At 44.7% G+C, this 12782-nt stretch overlaps 1 protein-coding gene across 1 annotated transcript; it reads right to left on the minus strand.

The window, feature by feature from the left end:
• Nucleotides 1–3067: 3067 nt before the first annotated feature.
• On the minus strand, nucleotides 3068–4659 carry LOC133074326 (heterogeneous nuclear ribonucleoprotein A1). The gene has a single exon (XM_061168373.1). The coding sequence runs from the start codon at nucleotides 4599–4601 to the stop codon at nucleotides 3639–3641; it is 963 nt and encodes a 320-aa protein (XP_061024356.1). The 5' UTR covers nucleotides 4602–4659; the 3' UTR covers nucleotides 3068–3638.
• Nucleotides 4660–12782: the final 8123 nt, after the last annotated feature.

A 12782-nucleotide genomic window follows, 5' to 3' on the forward strand; every position in this document is an offset into this window, starting at 1 on the left:
AAATAAGGATGATTGAGGGAGGAGAAACTGTGAAAAAAAATTACTTGGGAAAGTGGAAGGGCGAATGCATTAGAGAACTATGTTATGATCTTTACAGAGCTTTGGGGAGTTCTCTTGTGGGTTAGTGGTTATGGGATCTTATCTTACACATGGAAATACCAACTCTTAGAGAGCCTGAGATGGACTCCCCAAATCTCACATTGGGTGGTGGTGATTCTAAAACTTTCTAGGCACATCTCCTGTATTTTGGTATAGACAGTGGAAGATGCTGCCTATCTGCAAAGCACACCATGTGTCCATTCAGCAGTAAGCAAGAATACATAACCCCTGAGTAAGCACTCACACAGTAAAGCTGCAGTTGCTATTGCAGGCCAGGCTGATTCCATGATGCAGTCAGCAACTATCTCAGGGCACCTTCTCCGTGATTGGTAAAGTGCGTGGAACTAGAGGTACAAAAGGAAAGGAAGGCAACTAATACTCATGTGTAGGTTTCTTTTGTGACTGTCATATGCAAGAGTACAAACATGCATTAAAGTTATTATTATTATTGTATTTACTAAGTACTGAACTGCTTTCTTGGTGGCTCAACGGTAAAGAATCTGCCTGCCAAGTAGGAGATGTGGGTTCTATCCCTGGGTTGTGAAGATCTCCTGGAGAAGGAAATGGCAACCCACTCCAGTATTCTTGCCTGGAGAATCCCATGGACAGAGGAGCCTGGCGGGCTACAGTCCATGGGGTCACAGAGAGCTGGACATGACTGAGTGGCTAAACACCAATGACAACAACAAGTGCTGAGCTGGGCACTGTCATAGGTTTGACGGATATAACACTGAACCCTTTGAGAAACTGATTTTGCTGGATCCTGTCCTCCACCCCTGTTTTGATTCACTAAATAGTTCTTTCTCTCCTGGGACTGTGAGTCCTGTGCAAAGTGGGGAAAAGAAAGAAGAAAGTCATTTTTCCTCCCAAGTGCTATACTCTGATAACTGAATAGCTCTTGTCCTGGTTCCGGTCCAGTTTATGAGCCTGCTTCTCCAGCCTTCCTGTTGATTTGGAAAATTCCAAGGTTATTTCAATAAATCTATTTTTTCTTGAAAGATCTTTTAAAATTTGAAATTATTTTAAATTAATTTAGAGTAATAAGAACAGTTCAAATAACTTCATACCCTTTACCTGGGTTCATTAATTACTAATATTTTACCATATTTACTTTGCTATATTCTGTGTTTTACATATACATTATATACATGATATATAATTTTTCCTGAGCCATTTCAGAGTTGCAGACATCATGCTCCTTGATCCCCAAATCCTACCTTAGTTATTTCCTCAGGACAAGCTGCTTTTCTTATATTACCACAATAGAATGATCAAATTCAGAAAATATAGGATTAAGATACACTGTTTTATAATACATAATCCACTTTCCAGATTATACTACTTGTCCCAATAATATCAATTTCTATCATTTCTATCAATTTCCCTTTCTGACCCAGGATCCAATTCCAGATTATACACTGTATTTAGTTGTTACGCACTTCTGCCCCCAAATTAGCCAGTTACATCTGTTGATTGTAAGCAAAGAATCATGATACAGATTCTTTCTGTTAACAACCAAAGAACCTTTACAATATAGTAGATTACATCACAATGCTAATGAACTCTTCCAGGTGGGTATTAAAATACCTAAAAACAGGGGTTTTACAGAAATAGACCCACAGACATAGAAAATAAACTTATGGTTACCAAAGGGGGAAGAGGGGATAGAGATAAATTAGGAGTTTGCTGCTAAGTCGCTTCAGTTGTGCGACCCCATATACGGCAGCCCACCAGGCTCCCCTGTCCTTGGGACTCTTCAGGCAAGAACACTGGAGTGGGTTGCCATTTCCTTCTCCAAGGTGTGAAAGTGAAAAGTGAAAGTGAAGTCGCTCAGTCGTGTCCGACTCTTCGAGACCCCATGGACTGCAGCCCACCAGGCTCCTCCATCCATGGGATTTTCCAGGCAAGAGTACTGGAGTCGGGTGCCATTGCCTTTTCCGAAATTAGGAGTTTAGGATTAACATATACACACAACTATATACAGAACAGATAACCAACAAGGATCTACTGTATAGCACAGGGAACTGTGTTCACTAGGGGAAAAGAATCTGAAAACTAATATATGTAACTGAATCACTCTGCAGTGCGCCTGAAACTAACATAGCATGCTGAATCAACGATACTTCAATTAAAAAATTCCCATTTTCAGATTCATACTATGAGGTCCAGAGTAGTTAACTTGCTCATGATGATACGCAAAGTTCTCAAGCTAGGATTTAGATCCAGATCTTTTTTTTTACTTCCAAGCTCCTACTTACACCATTGTAGGCCTGGCGAATAGTAATAAACCACAAGCCCAGCACAGTCTTACAGGCTAGTGTGGAACTGGTAAACAAATAATTAGAATAGAAGGCAGTAAATCTCAACCACAGAAGTATATACAGGGTGTAGATGGAACATAATCAGTGAACTTATCTCAAGAATGACAAGAGATATGGTCAGGGCTTCAAGAGCAATAGCAGAAAATAAAATCAGTTTTTTTCTTTGGTGTCAACTGGGTGTTTATAGACTGTCTACTGTCCAAAGTATGATTAATATCAGTGCTGATCAGCTAACATCCAACATATGCTCAGGTAGTGATATGTCTCATTGGCTAACATTGTTAACTTTTACATCTGCTCATGGAATATTACCTCATGAATGTTAGGGACCCAAGTAGTTCCTACATCACCTCAGTTCTTAGCTGGTCATTCCAATGAGTGCTGACATCATCCAGTTCTGACATTTAGCTGCAACGTATTGCAATGATCCTAATCTGTAAGCCTACTTAAAATCTGCCCTGTTTTTTTTTTTTTTTTTTCAAGAGGGTATTAAATCTTTTATTGATTACACATGATAATGGATGATACACAAGCTTCATTCCCATCTATAACTTTTATCTGGTACCATAATTCAATTTAGATATATTGCATAGGATGTGCCAACAATCATTAATAACCAAAAAAAAAAAAAAAAAAAAAACCCTCCATGACTTTGCATGGGTGACCCTTTTAATGGTGAACTCCAGGTCACAACACAGTAACTGTCAGTTCAACTACACCAAGGTTCTGAAGACAACAGCTTCTCCACCAAGCAAGTTGTAAATAAATTTCAAATGGAACCTGGCATCACCCTGAAGGAATTCTAACTTCACACTGTTGGGGTAGTTTACCAAAATGGCTTCAGAGTAGACTAACTTTACACAGCACATTAAAAAAAAAAAAAAAAAGACATTTATTCAGCGTCATGATCAGACTATTACATTTAGCAATCAACAGCATGGGTGCAAAAAAAAAAATCTACATTAAAACCCTTTGTTGGAATGCTTTACACTTTCCACAGAACAGAAACTAAAATAACCTGTTATACAATTAGTCACAAGTACAGTCCTCGAGTTTTTTGCCCATACACATGAGTATTGTCTAAAACATGTCTTCTTTGTAGCAGCTAGGCCCTGCCACCACTGTGCTTGGCTGAGTTCACAAATCTGTTGTAACCTGTAGCTTCCCTGTCACTTCTCTGGCTCTCCTCTCCTGCTAAGCTTTGTTTCCTGGCAGTAATTAAAACCTTCTGCCACTGCCATAGCTACTGCTGCTGCTGGAACCACCATAGCCACCTTGGTTTCGTGGTTTGGCAAAGTATTGGCCTCCACCACCATAGGGGCCAGAACTTCTGCCTCCAAAGTTTCCTCCTTTCATGGGTCCAAAATTTGAAGACTGATTGTTGTAATTGCCAAAATCATTGTAGCTTCCACCACCTCCAAAATTGCTTCCGTCATTACCAAATCCATTATATCCATCCCCACTGCCACCATATCCGCCACCACCACGGCTGCCACCAAAGCCACCTCGACCACTGAAGTTTCCTCCACGACCAAAGTTGTCATTCCCACCAAAACCACCTCCACGACCACCACCAAAGTTTCCAGAACCACTTCGACCTCTCTGGCTGGATGAAGCACTAGCCATCTCTTGCTTAGACAGGGCTTTTCTCACTTCACAGTTGTGGCCATTCACAGTGTGGTATTTCTGAATGACAATTTTGTCTACAGAGTCATGGTCATCAAAGGTTACAAAAGCAAAGCCTCTCTTTTTGCCACTGCCTCGATCAGTCATGATTTCAATTACTTCAATTTTTCCATACTGTTCAAAATAATCTCTCAGGTGATGTTCTTCAGTGTCTTCTTTAATGCCACCAACAAAAATCTTTTTCACAGTTAAGTGGGCACCAGGTCTTTGAGAATCTTCTCTTGACACGGCCCTCTTTGGTTCCACAACTCTTCCGTCCACCTTGTGTGGCCTTGCATTCATGGCCGCATCCACCTCCTCCACCGTGGCGTATGTGACAAACCCGAAGCCTCTGGAGCGCTTGGTGTTTGGATCCCTCATTACCACACAGTCTGTGAGCGTTCCCCATTGCTCAAAATGGCTCCTCAGACTTTCATCAGTTGTTTCAAAGCTCAATCCTCCGATGAAGAGCTTCCGCAGCTGTTCGGGCTCTTTGGGAGACTCTGATTTAGACATGACGGCAGTGGAGGCGGGGAAGTCTTCAACGATGCTTTCTCGGTGGCGTCCACAGGCAGAAAGGTGCCCTGTTTAGTTTGATGGTTTTAAAATGTGGACATTATAAAAAGGCATTCTCAAGGTAGAAGGGTCCGATCTCTTCAAGAAATCTAGAGCCCTTTTCTCTTCTCACTTTGGAAAAAGTCAAATGAAAAGCAAGCACCAGGCGGGAGGAAAACCAGAGCGACAAAGTCAGAGTAAATAGCATCTTTCATTTTGTGGCTTCCGTTCTGAATCTAGTGACAAAGAGAAAACATGCAAAGGTCAGGAGCTGGGATGGCATTCAGGGAGCTGAGTCTTGGGACAGTTATGAGTGTTCTCAAAGGAACAGGAAGGTGGCAGCAAATCAATGGACTCCTGGGCCCAATCAGGGAGCTGAGTATTTGCTGGTGATCCCAAGAGGGACCTGGGTGGTCTGTGGAGAAGAACTGGAAAAACACAATAACAACATATTATCAATAATATGTTATTGATAAGAGTATTTCACTTGTTATTCAGCAGAGGTTTTCTTTTAAAAAATACTTAACTTTCATGTGAAGTTGTTCATAAGTACCTTGCATAAGTAGGTGCTCAAGTAGTGTTGAACTGGATTAAGCTAAACGCGGTGAGACTACTATAGACAGAAAGCTTTATGTTACTGGCAGCTCTTGCGATGTATCTCCAGGCTGCTGTGTGTGCTTGCTCAGTGGTGTCTGATCTGTGACCCCACGGACTGCATCCCGCCAGGCTCCTCTGTCCCTAGGATTTTCCGGGCCAGAATACTGGAATGGGTTGCCATTCTTTCTCCAGGGGATTTTTCTGACCCAGGGATGGAACCCACGTCTCCTGTATTGCAGGCAGATCCTTTACCTGCGAAGCCATCGGGGAAGCCCCCATCTTCGGCCTCGGCTATCCCAAACAAGGATGCCTTGTGATCTTCTACCGGGAACCTCAAGCCCTGTTGCAGGGGTTGACTGATTTAATCAATGTTTACTGAAGAGGTGTTGTGGATCACACCTTGTCTCAGATGCAGGGACGAAAAACAAAAACATCTTTATCCCTACCTTCAGGGAGCTTACTGACAAGGGCGCCCACAGTGACGACCACCAGCTGTCCATTCTGTCACTCCTCCTCCCGGGTCGTCCGTGGAAGTTCCAAAATCTGAGAGCACAGAACAGCAGTTCAGTCGCTCAGTTGTGTCCTGCTCTTTGGGACCCCATGGACTGCAGCATACCAGGCTTCCCTGTCCACACATAAGCATCAGTATAAACCACCGAGATAATTTCCTTCAACCCCTCCCCACTTTTGGCAGGACCACTCCAAGTTTAACCTAAACAATGAGGAGGCACGTACTCCTTTTTAAAGCTCTCCTAAGGTAACAATGAATTTATGGTGTGATCTAGTCTAGGGTCTCACAACTCACCGTGTGGAATTCCTTCCACAGAATAATGCAGTGATGACAGCAACCACTATTGATCACGCACGTGGTATGTGCCAATTCCTGCACAAGATACTCTAGGCATTTTGTTAGTGCATATTAATTGCATTTACTTTTGAAGCTATAAGAAAATAGATGATGTGTAATTGAGGACTAAATATCCAAGACTCCTGAATGTTTACAAGTGTATCATATTTTACTTTTCATAAAAGACACCTTAATTTGATTAACAACATTTCCAACTTACTTGAAACTTAGAAAATGGCACTGAATGTATCACATACTCTACACGTCTTATCTCTTATCTCGGTTCAAACTCATAACAATTCTGTGAGGTAGGAACATTGTTCCTAATTTATATTTGGGAAAACCGAGGATCAAGAACTTAAGTGGCTTGCCCAAGGTCACCTGTCTCGTGGGTGGCAGAACTGGCTTTCACTCTCAGGGTCGTCTAGACTCCATAATGCGCTAAATCTTAGCATTCTTCCTCCTCGTCTATGGTAGAGCTTGCTCATCTCCCCAGTATACACCCTGGTCATTCTATTAGAGCATGTGAACTGGCACTCTGAAGGCGGGGGCCAGGGTTGGGCAGTGTGGGTGGGTGTGGCCCAGAAAGGAGGGAGGCTAACTTCAGATCCAAGAAACTCAAATGTGATCACACACATAACAACCCCCATCACAGCCGCATTATACCTACAGGGCTGTAAGCTGATTCCTGTGACACTGAGATAACATAGGCCTTTTCTAGAATTTCTCTGTCTAAATTGTTTGAGGGTGTCCCTGTCCTCAAGGGTTACTTCAACGAGAATAAACACTCACTGGAGGGCTCCTGGTGGGCCAGCTTCAAAGTAGCGACAGAATAGAGTTTGGTTTTCCGTGCTTACGGTGTGCTGCTGAGGGCCAGATCACGGATGCACAGCAAGACTGAGGCCGGGAGGCCACAACCAACTTATGAGCTCACTGTCCTGAGCTCCCCGCCGTCTCCTCCACAGTCTTCCCGGTCCTCTGTCTCCTAGAGGCTCCTTTTTTTGGTTTTCCAGCCAGCTATCTGGGGCTTTACTTACCCTGCTTCTGACATGCACTTCCTGCAACTACTACACCTGTGTTGGGGCCATCTGGTGGGAAGATGGAGAGAAACAAAGGAGCAGGGGGTTAGCCACATTCTGGAGACCATTATTCCTCCGATCAAAGGGGGCTAGTTCCCCTCCCTTAAGAGGCTTAGGTGTCTGTGGGTCTCTGTACTCAGGACACCCCTTTCTCACTCCTCCAGCCTGCAGTAGAGGGTTTCTTCTGAAGTGCCATCCACACTGATGCCCATTTCTGAGTCTTCAGCTGCCTTGAGTTAGGTTGGCACACACCAAGGGGAATAAAAAAGATGCACTCACTGCCAACTCAGTGGCACCCCAAATCCTAGTTTTCCTTTCCCAATCCAGCTGCTGCTACTCACTTTCCAGTCCTCAAGTACCTCTGCGCATTCCGTCCAGATTCTGTGGTTGTTCCATCTTACCTGGAGCCAGAACCTGAAAGGTCCTCTTTAAAAACCAGATCCAAAAAATAAATAAATAAATAAATAAAGGCCAGGTCCACTTAATAAAGGAATAACCGAATCAGACAGTCAGCACTTTTTGCATTGCATTAACATCACTCAATCTCAGCATCATGAGAAGTCAGACAATCAAACATTAGGTGCCTCTTGATGGGATGGGATATAAAGCACACATGAATTAGTCTTGCTGGAAACAATTGAAGTGGGATTTAATTAAGCCTTTAGAGCTCCACGCCAGCTAATAGGAGACATGGAGTCAAGTGTGAAATGACAATCTGAAGAACCATCACCCAAATCTGGGTGGTGAGACCTTCTGTAGTACAGTGACCTGGTGTCTCCAACAAATAAACAGCACGAAAAGGTGAAACTATTACAGAATAAGGCGACTTCAGAGACACGACAAGTAAAAGGGGGATAAATCTCATGGGATTCTTGAGACGATTCAAGGAGATAATTAATATAAGGTACTTAGCAGAGTCTGGCAAGTGGTAAATGAGTTATTACTACCTCCTGTCAGCTCTCAAGAGTCTCAGCCTCTTCATTCACAAAACACAGGAGATGACAGCCCTTCCCTCTCACAGCTGCTGGGGGACCAAGGATTCAGGTCCCTTTCCCCCTGCCCCTGGGCAGGAAGGTCTGACTCCAGCATTATCCCATGCAGTATCTCCAGTTAGCCAGTAGATGGCAGCTCAAGCCTGTTTATTTGGAACCCCAGACCCACACGGTAGCTTAGTCTTGTTTTGCTCTAAGAAGCTGGGTCCTGCCTCATCACCAGTATTCCCATTCTCTCCCTAGCTAGGCGGCCTAAAAATGATGCAAGAGAATTGGAGTTTCTGAGATATAATTAGGGTTCTAGTAGCAGTTTGCTGAGGATTCAGTATTTGCTGGACAGAGAGGTATTTCTGACCCAGCTGGATCAGAGCTCAGGCACTACTTGGCTAGCTGCGCCTGGACCCTGCTTCCCATCCCAGTGCCATTCTGCTCCGTCCTGAATTACCTGTGCACAGGTCCAACCTGGTTTAGTTTCTCTTCCCCATCAGACTGGGGATAGTTTAAAAACTATGCTCCTACCCACACCTGGAGTAAGATGTCCTTTGGGAAAAGTTTGTCAGATGAGTAAATATGTACACGCACTCTGGAGATTTAATCACATATCCTCCTTTCCCAGAAAACTCCATGTACCACAAGGTGTATGCGTTTTCTTTTTGTCTATCAGCTGAGGAGATAACTGGGGTTGTGATTAAAAGTGCATGCCCTGGAACAGGATTTGTTGTTCAGTCGCCAAGTCGTGTCCAACTCTCTGTGACCCCATGGACTGCAGCACACCAGGTCTCCCTGTCCCTCACTGTTTTCTTGGCCCACTTTACATGGCACCCCTTCATGGATCACTGCCTTGTTGTGGTGAAGGGGCTTGCGTAACTTAACGAAGCTACATGCCACGCCGGAAGGGTGGTGATAAGCCCCCAAAGACGGACGGGTCACAGTGGAGAGTTCTGACAAAATGTTAATCCACTGGAGGGAATGGCAAAGCACCCCAGTATTCTTGCACTGTATTGCAGTATTTATGAACTGTATAAAAAGGACCAGCAGTCCTTAGGTTCGAATCTCAATTTCTCCACTTACTAGTTGCACGTCCTAGGAGAAGGGCCTCAGTTTTTCTACCAGCAAAATGGGGTAGGCAACAGTATCTTGTGGCTGGTTCTACGGTGAGGACTAAATGAGCAAATGCATTTAAAGTGCTTAGGAAATGCCTGGCACACAGTAGGCACCCAATGCATATTAATTCCCACCTGAACACTGCATTCCTCTGGGACAGATGGAATGCACCAGCAAAAAAGATGCTCAAGGAAGATACCGAATGGCCTGGGGCGGTTGTCTGGCGTGCGATGAGGGATGGCTCTCAAGAAACAGCAGTACTGCCTCCAGCTCCCCCAACCCCTTCCTCTTGTTATTGATGGTGTCATTACTAATCATTTGAAGAGGCTGAAGGGAAGTCTCTAACCCCACGAGTCATGAATGCTGTTTTGCCCACATTCTTCCAAACCCAAGCTCAGCAGTGGTGTCTGCAGTTGTCTGCATGTTGCTGGGGACAGCACATTCAGGACTGAGGGACCCTCCTCCCCGTGGCCCAAGGCTCAGAAGGCCCTGACTGAGGCAGAGGAGGAGGAAGGGACCTCTAGGGTTGATTTCCTATCTCTATTCCCTTTCTGGGATATGTGTGTGTGTGTGCTGCTTTGGGGAGCATCTTCCAAAGGCCCCTGTTTAGCTCTGGGGATGCTGTGTAACTCAAAAGGATTCCTATATGATGGTCATCTGAACCACACAAAGAGCAGGAGCAGGAAAGGGATTATTATGGTCCTATCAAATCCCTTACAATTATACAGTGGAAGTGACAAATAGATTCAAGGTGTTAGAACTATGGATGGAGGTTCGTGACACTGTACAGGAGGCAGTGATCAAGACCATCCCCAAGAAAAAGAAATGAAGAAAGACAAAATGGTTGTCTGTGGAGGCCTTACAAATAGCTGAGGAAAGAAGAGAAGCGAAAGGCAAAGGAGAAAAGGAAAGATTACCCATTTGAATGCAGAGTTCCAACAAATAGCAATGAGAGATAAGAAAGCCTTCCTCAGAGATCAATGCAAAGAAATAGAGGAAAACAATAGAATGGGAAAGACTAGAGATCTCTTCAAGAAAACTAGAGATACCAAGGGAACATTTGAGGCAAAGATGGGCACAATAAAGAACAGAAATGATATGGGCCTAACAGAAGCAGAAGATATTAAGAAGAGGTGGCAAGAATACACAGAAGAACTATACAAAAAAGATCTTCATGAACCAGAAAACCATGATGGTGTAATCACTCACCTAGAGCCAGACATCCTGGAATGCGAAGTCAAGGGGGCCTTAGGAAGCATCACTAGGAACAAAGCTAGTGGAGGTGATGGAATTCCAGTTGAGCTATTTCAAATCCTAAAAGATGGTGCTGTAAAAGTGCTGCACTCAATATGCCAGCAAATTTGGAAAACTCAGCAGTGGCCACAGGACTGGAAAAGGTCAGTTTTCATTCCAATCCCAAAGAAAGGCAATGCTGAAGAATGTTCAAATGGCTGCACAGTCGCACTCATCTCACATGCTAGTAAAGTAATGCTCAAAATCCTCCAAGCCAGGCTTCAACAGTGTGTGAACTGCTAGATGTTTAAGCTGGATTTAGAAAAGGCAGAGGAACCAGAGATCAAATTGCCAACATCTGTTGGATCATAGAAAAGGCAAGAGAGAAACATCTACTTCTGCTTTATTGACTATGCCAAAGTCTTTGACTGTGTGGATCACAATAAACTGTGGAAAATTCTGAAAGAGATGGGAATACAATACCACATTACCTGCTTCCTGAGAAATCTATATGCAGGTCAGGAAGCAACAGTTTGAACTGCACATGGAACAACAGACTGGTTCCAAATCGGGAATGGAGTACTTCAAGGCTGTATATTGTCACTCTGCTTATTTAACTAATATGCAGAGAACATCATGAGAAATGGTGGGCTGGATGAAGCACAAACTGGAATCAAGATTGCTGGGAGAAATATCAATAATCTCAGATATGCAAATGACACCACCCTTATGGCAGAAAGCGAAGAAGAACTAAGGAGCCTCTTGATGAAAGTGAAAGAGGAGAGTGAAAAAGTTGGCTTAAAACTCAACATTCAGAAAACTAAGATCATGGCATGTGGTCCCATCACTTCATGGCAAATAGATGGGGAAACAATGGAAAGAGTGACAGACTTCATTTTCTTGAGCTCCAAAATCACTGCAGATGGTGACTGCATAAATGAAATTACAAGAGGCTTGCTCCTTGGAAGAAAGGCTATGACTAACCTAGACAGCATATTAAAAAGCAGAGACATTACTTTGCCAACAAAGGTCCATCTAGTCAAAGCTAGACCAGTAGTCATGTATGGATGTGAGAGTTGGACTATAAAGAAAGTTGAGTGACGAAGAATTGATGCTTTTGAACTGTGATATTGGAGAAGACTCTTGAGAGTCCCTTGGACTGCATGGAGATCCAACCAGTCCATCCTAAAGGAAATCAGTCCTGAATATTCATTGGAAGGACTGATGCTGAAGCTCCAATACTTGTGGCCACCTGATGTGAAGAACTGACTCATCGGAGAAGACCCTGATGCTGAGAAAGATTGAAGGTGGGAGAAGGGGACAACAGAGGATGAGATGGTTGGATGGCATCACCAACTAGATGGACATGAGTTTGAGCAAGCTCTGGGAGTTGGTGATGGACAGGGAAGCCTGGTGTGCTGCAGGCCATGGGGTCACAAAGAGTCAGACACAACTGAGTGACTGAACTGAACGGTCTCACTGTCTTTTTCTGCATGTCAGTCTGGATAGACAGGAAGGTGTGACAGGCGACCGCTAGGTGGCATTATCAATGTGAAGGAGCCGTCAGTGTGAAAACTCATCACCTGCCCTGTACAAGGAAGGACTGGTAAACCTTTCTCTGGAGAAGATTCGACCCCTCATCTCTATAACTTCCAGCCAGCTGGTAAGACCTGGGTGCAAACAGAGACTGCTTTAGGACAATGTACAGGTACGTCAGTTCAGTAGCTACAGGAGGACAAAATTTGAGGGGTAGTGGGGTGGGCGGAGAGGAAAGGCCTGGCTCCGCCCCCCGGCCCCGCGCTGGATTCCCGAGGCCCCGCCCCCTTCGCCCAGGAGCCACGCCCAGCAGCTGCAGGACGGCCCGGCGCCCCCACCTCGCCAGGGGCTCTGCCTGCTGTTCCCTACTTTCTTTTCGAGTCAGTGGAGGTGCTGGCTCCCCTGCCCCATGGATGGAACTGGCTCGTGGCTTCTCTGTGCCCGCTGTCCCTGCCTCTGCTTCTTTCACAGGTTTTTGCCGCTTTAGTGGACGGGGCTGTTTCCCACTGACTGGGGATTCCCTGGCTTGGTGCTGGGAACACGTCGGGCTGTTTCTCTTCAGTCCCCACGCTCCCCCAAAGATGTAGAAACAGAGGACTGGTTATATAACCTGCCCTGCCCAGTGCATAGTGAAAATACAGGGCTCTGGATTTAAGAACTTCAAGATGGTGACAGCAGAGCATTAAGCGGGCTCTACTGAGTTCAGGGCCCACAATGACTGCACCATCTGCATGCCCTGAGTCAGTCCAGAGTT

This window comes from Dama dama, chromosome 2 (genome assembly GCF_033118175.1).
Source record: "Dama dama isolate Ldn47 chromosome 2, ASM3311817v1, whole genome shotgun sequence".
In the NCBI taxonomy this organism is placed as follows: domain Eukaryota; kingdom Metazoa; phylum Chordata; class Mammalia; order Artiodactyla; family Cervidae; genus Dama; species Dama dama.

Bases quoted from the DNA above. Each gene is read 5' to 3' on its own strand.
- LOC133074326 (XM_061168373.1), bottom strand. From the start codon at position 4,601: ATGTCTAAATCAGAGTCTCCCAAAGAGCCCGAACAGCTGCGGAAGCTC.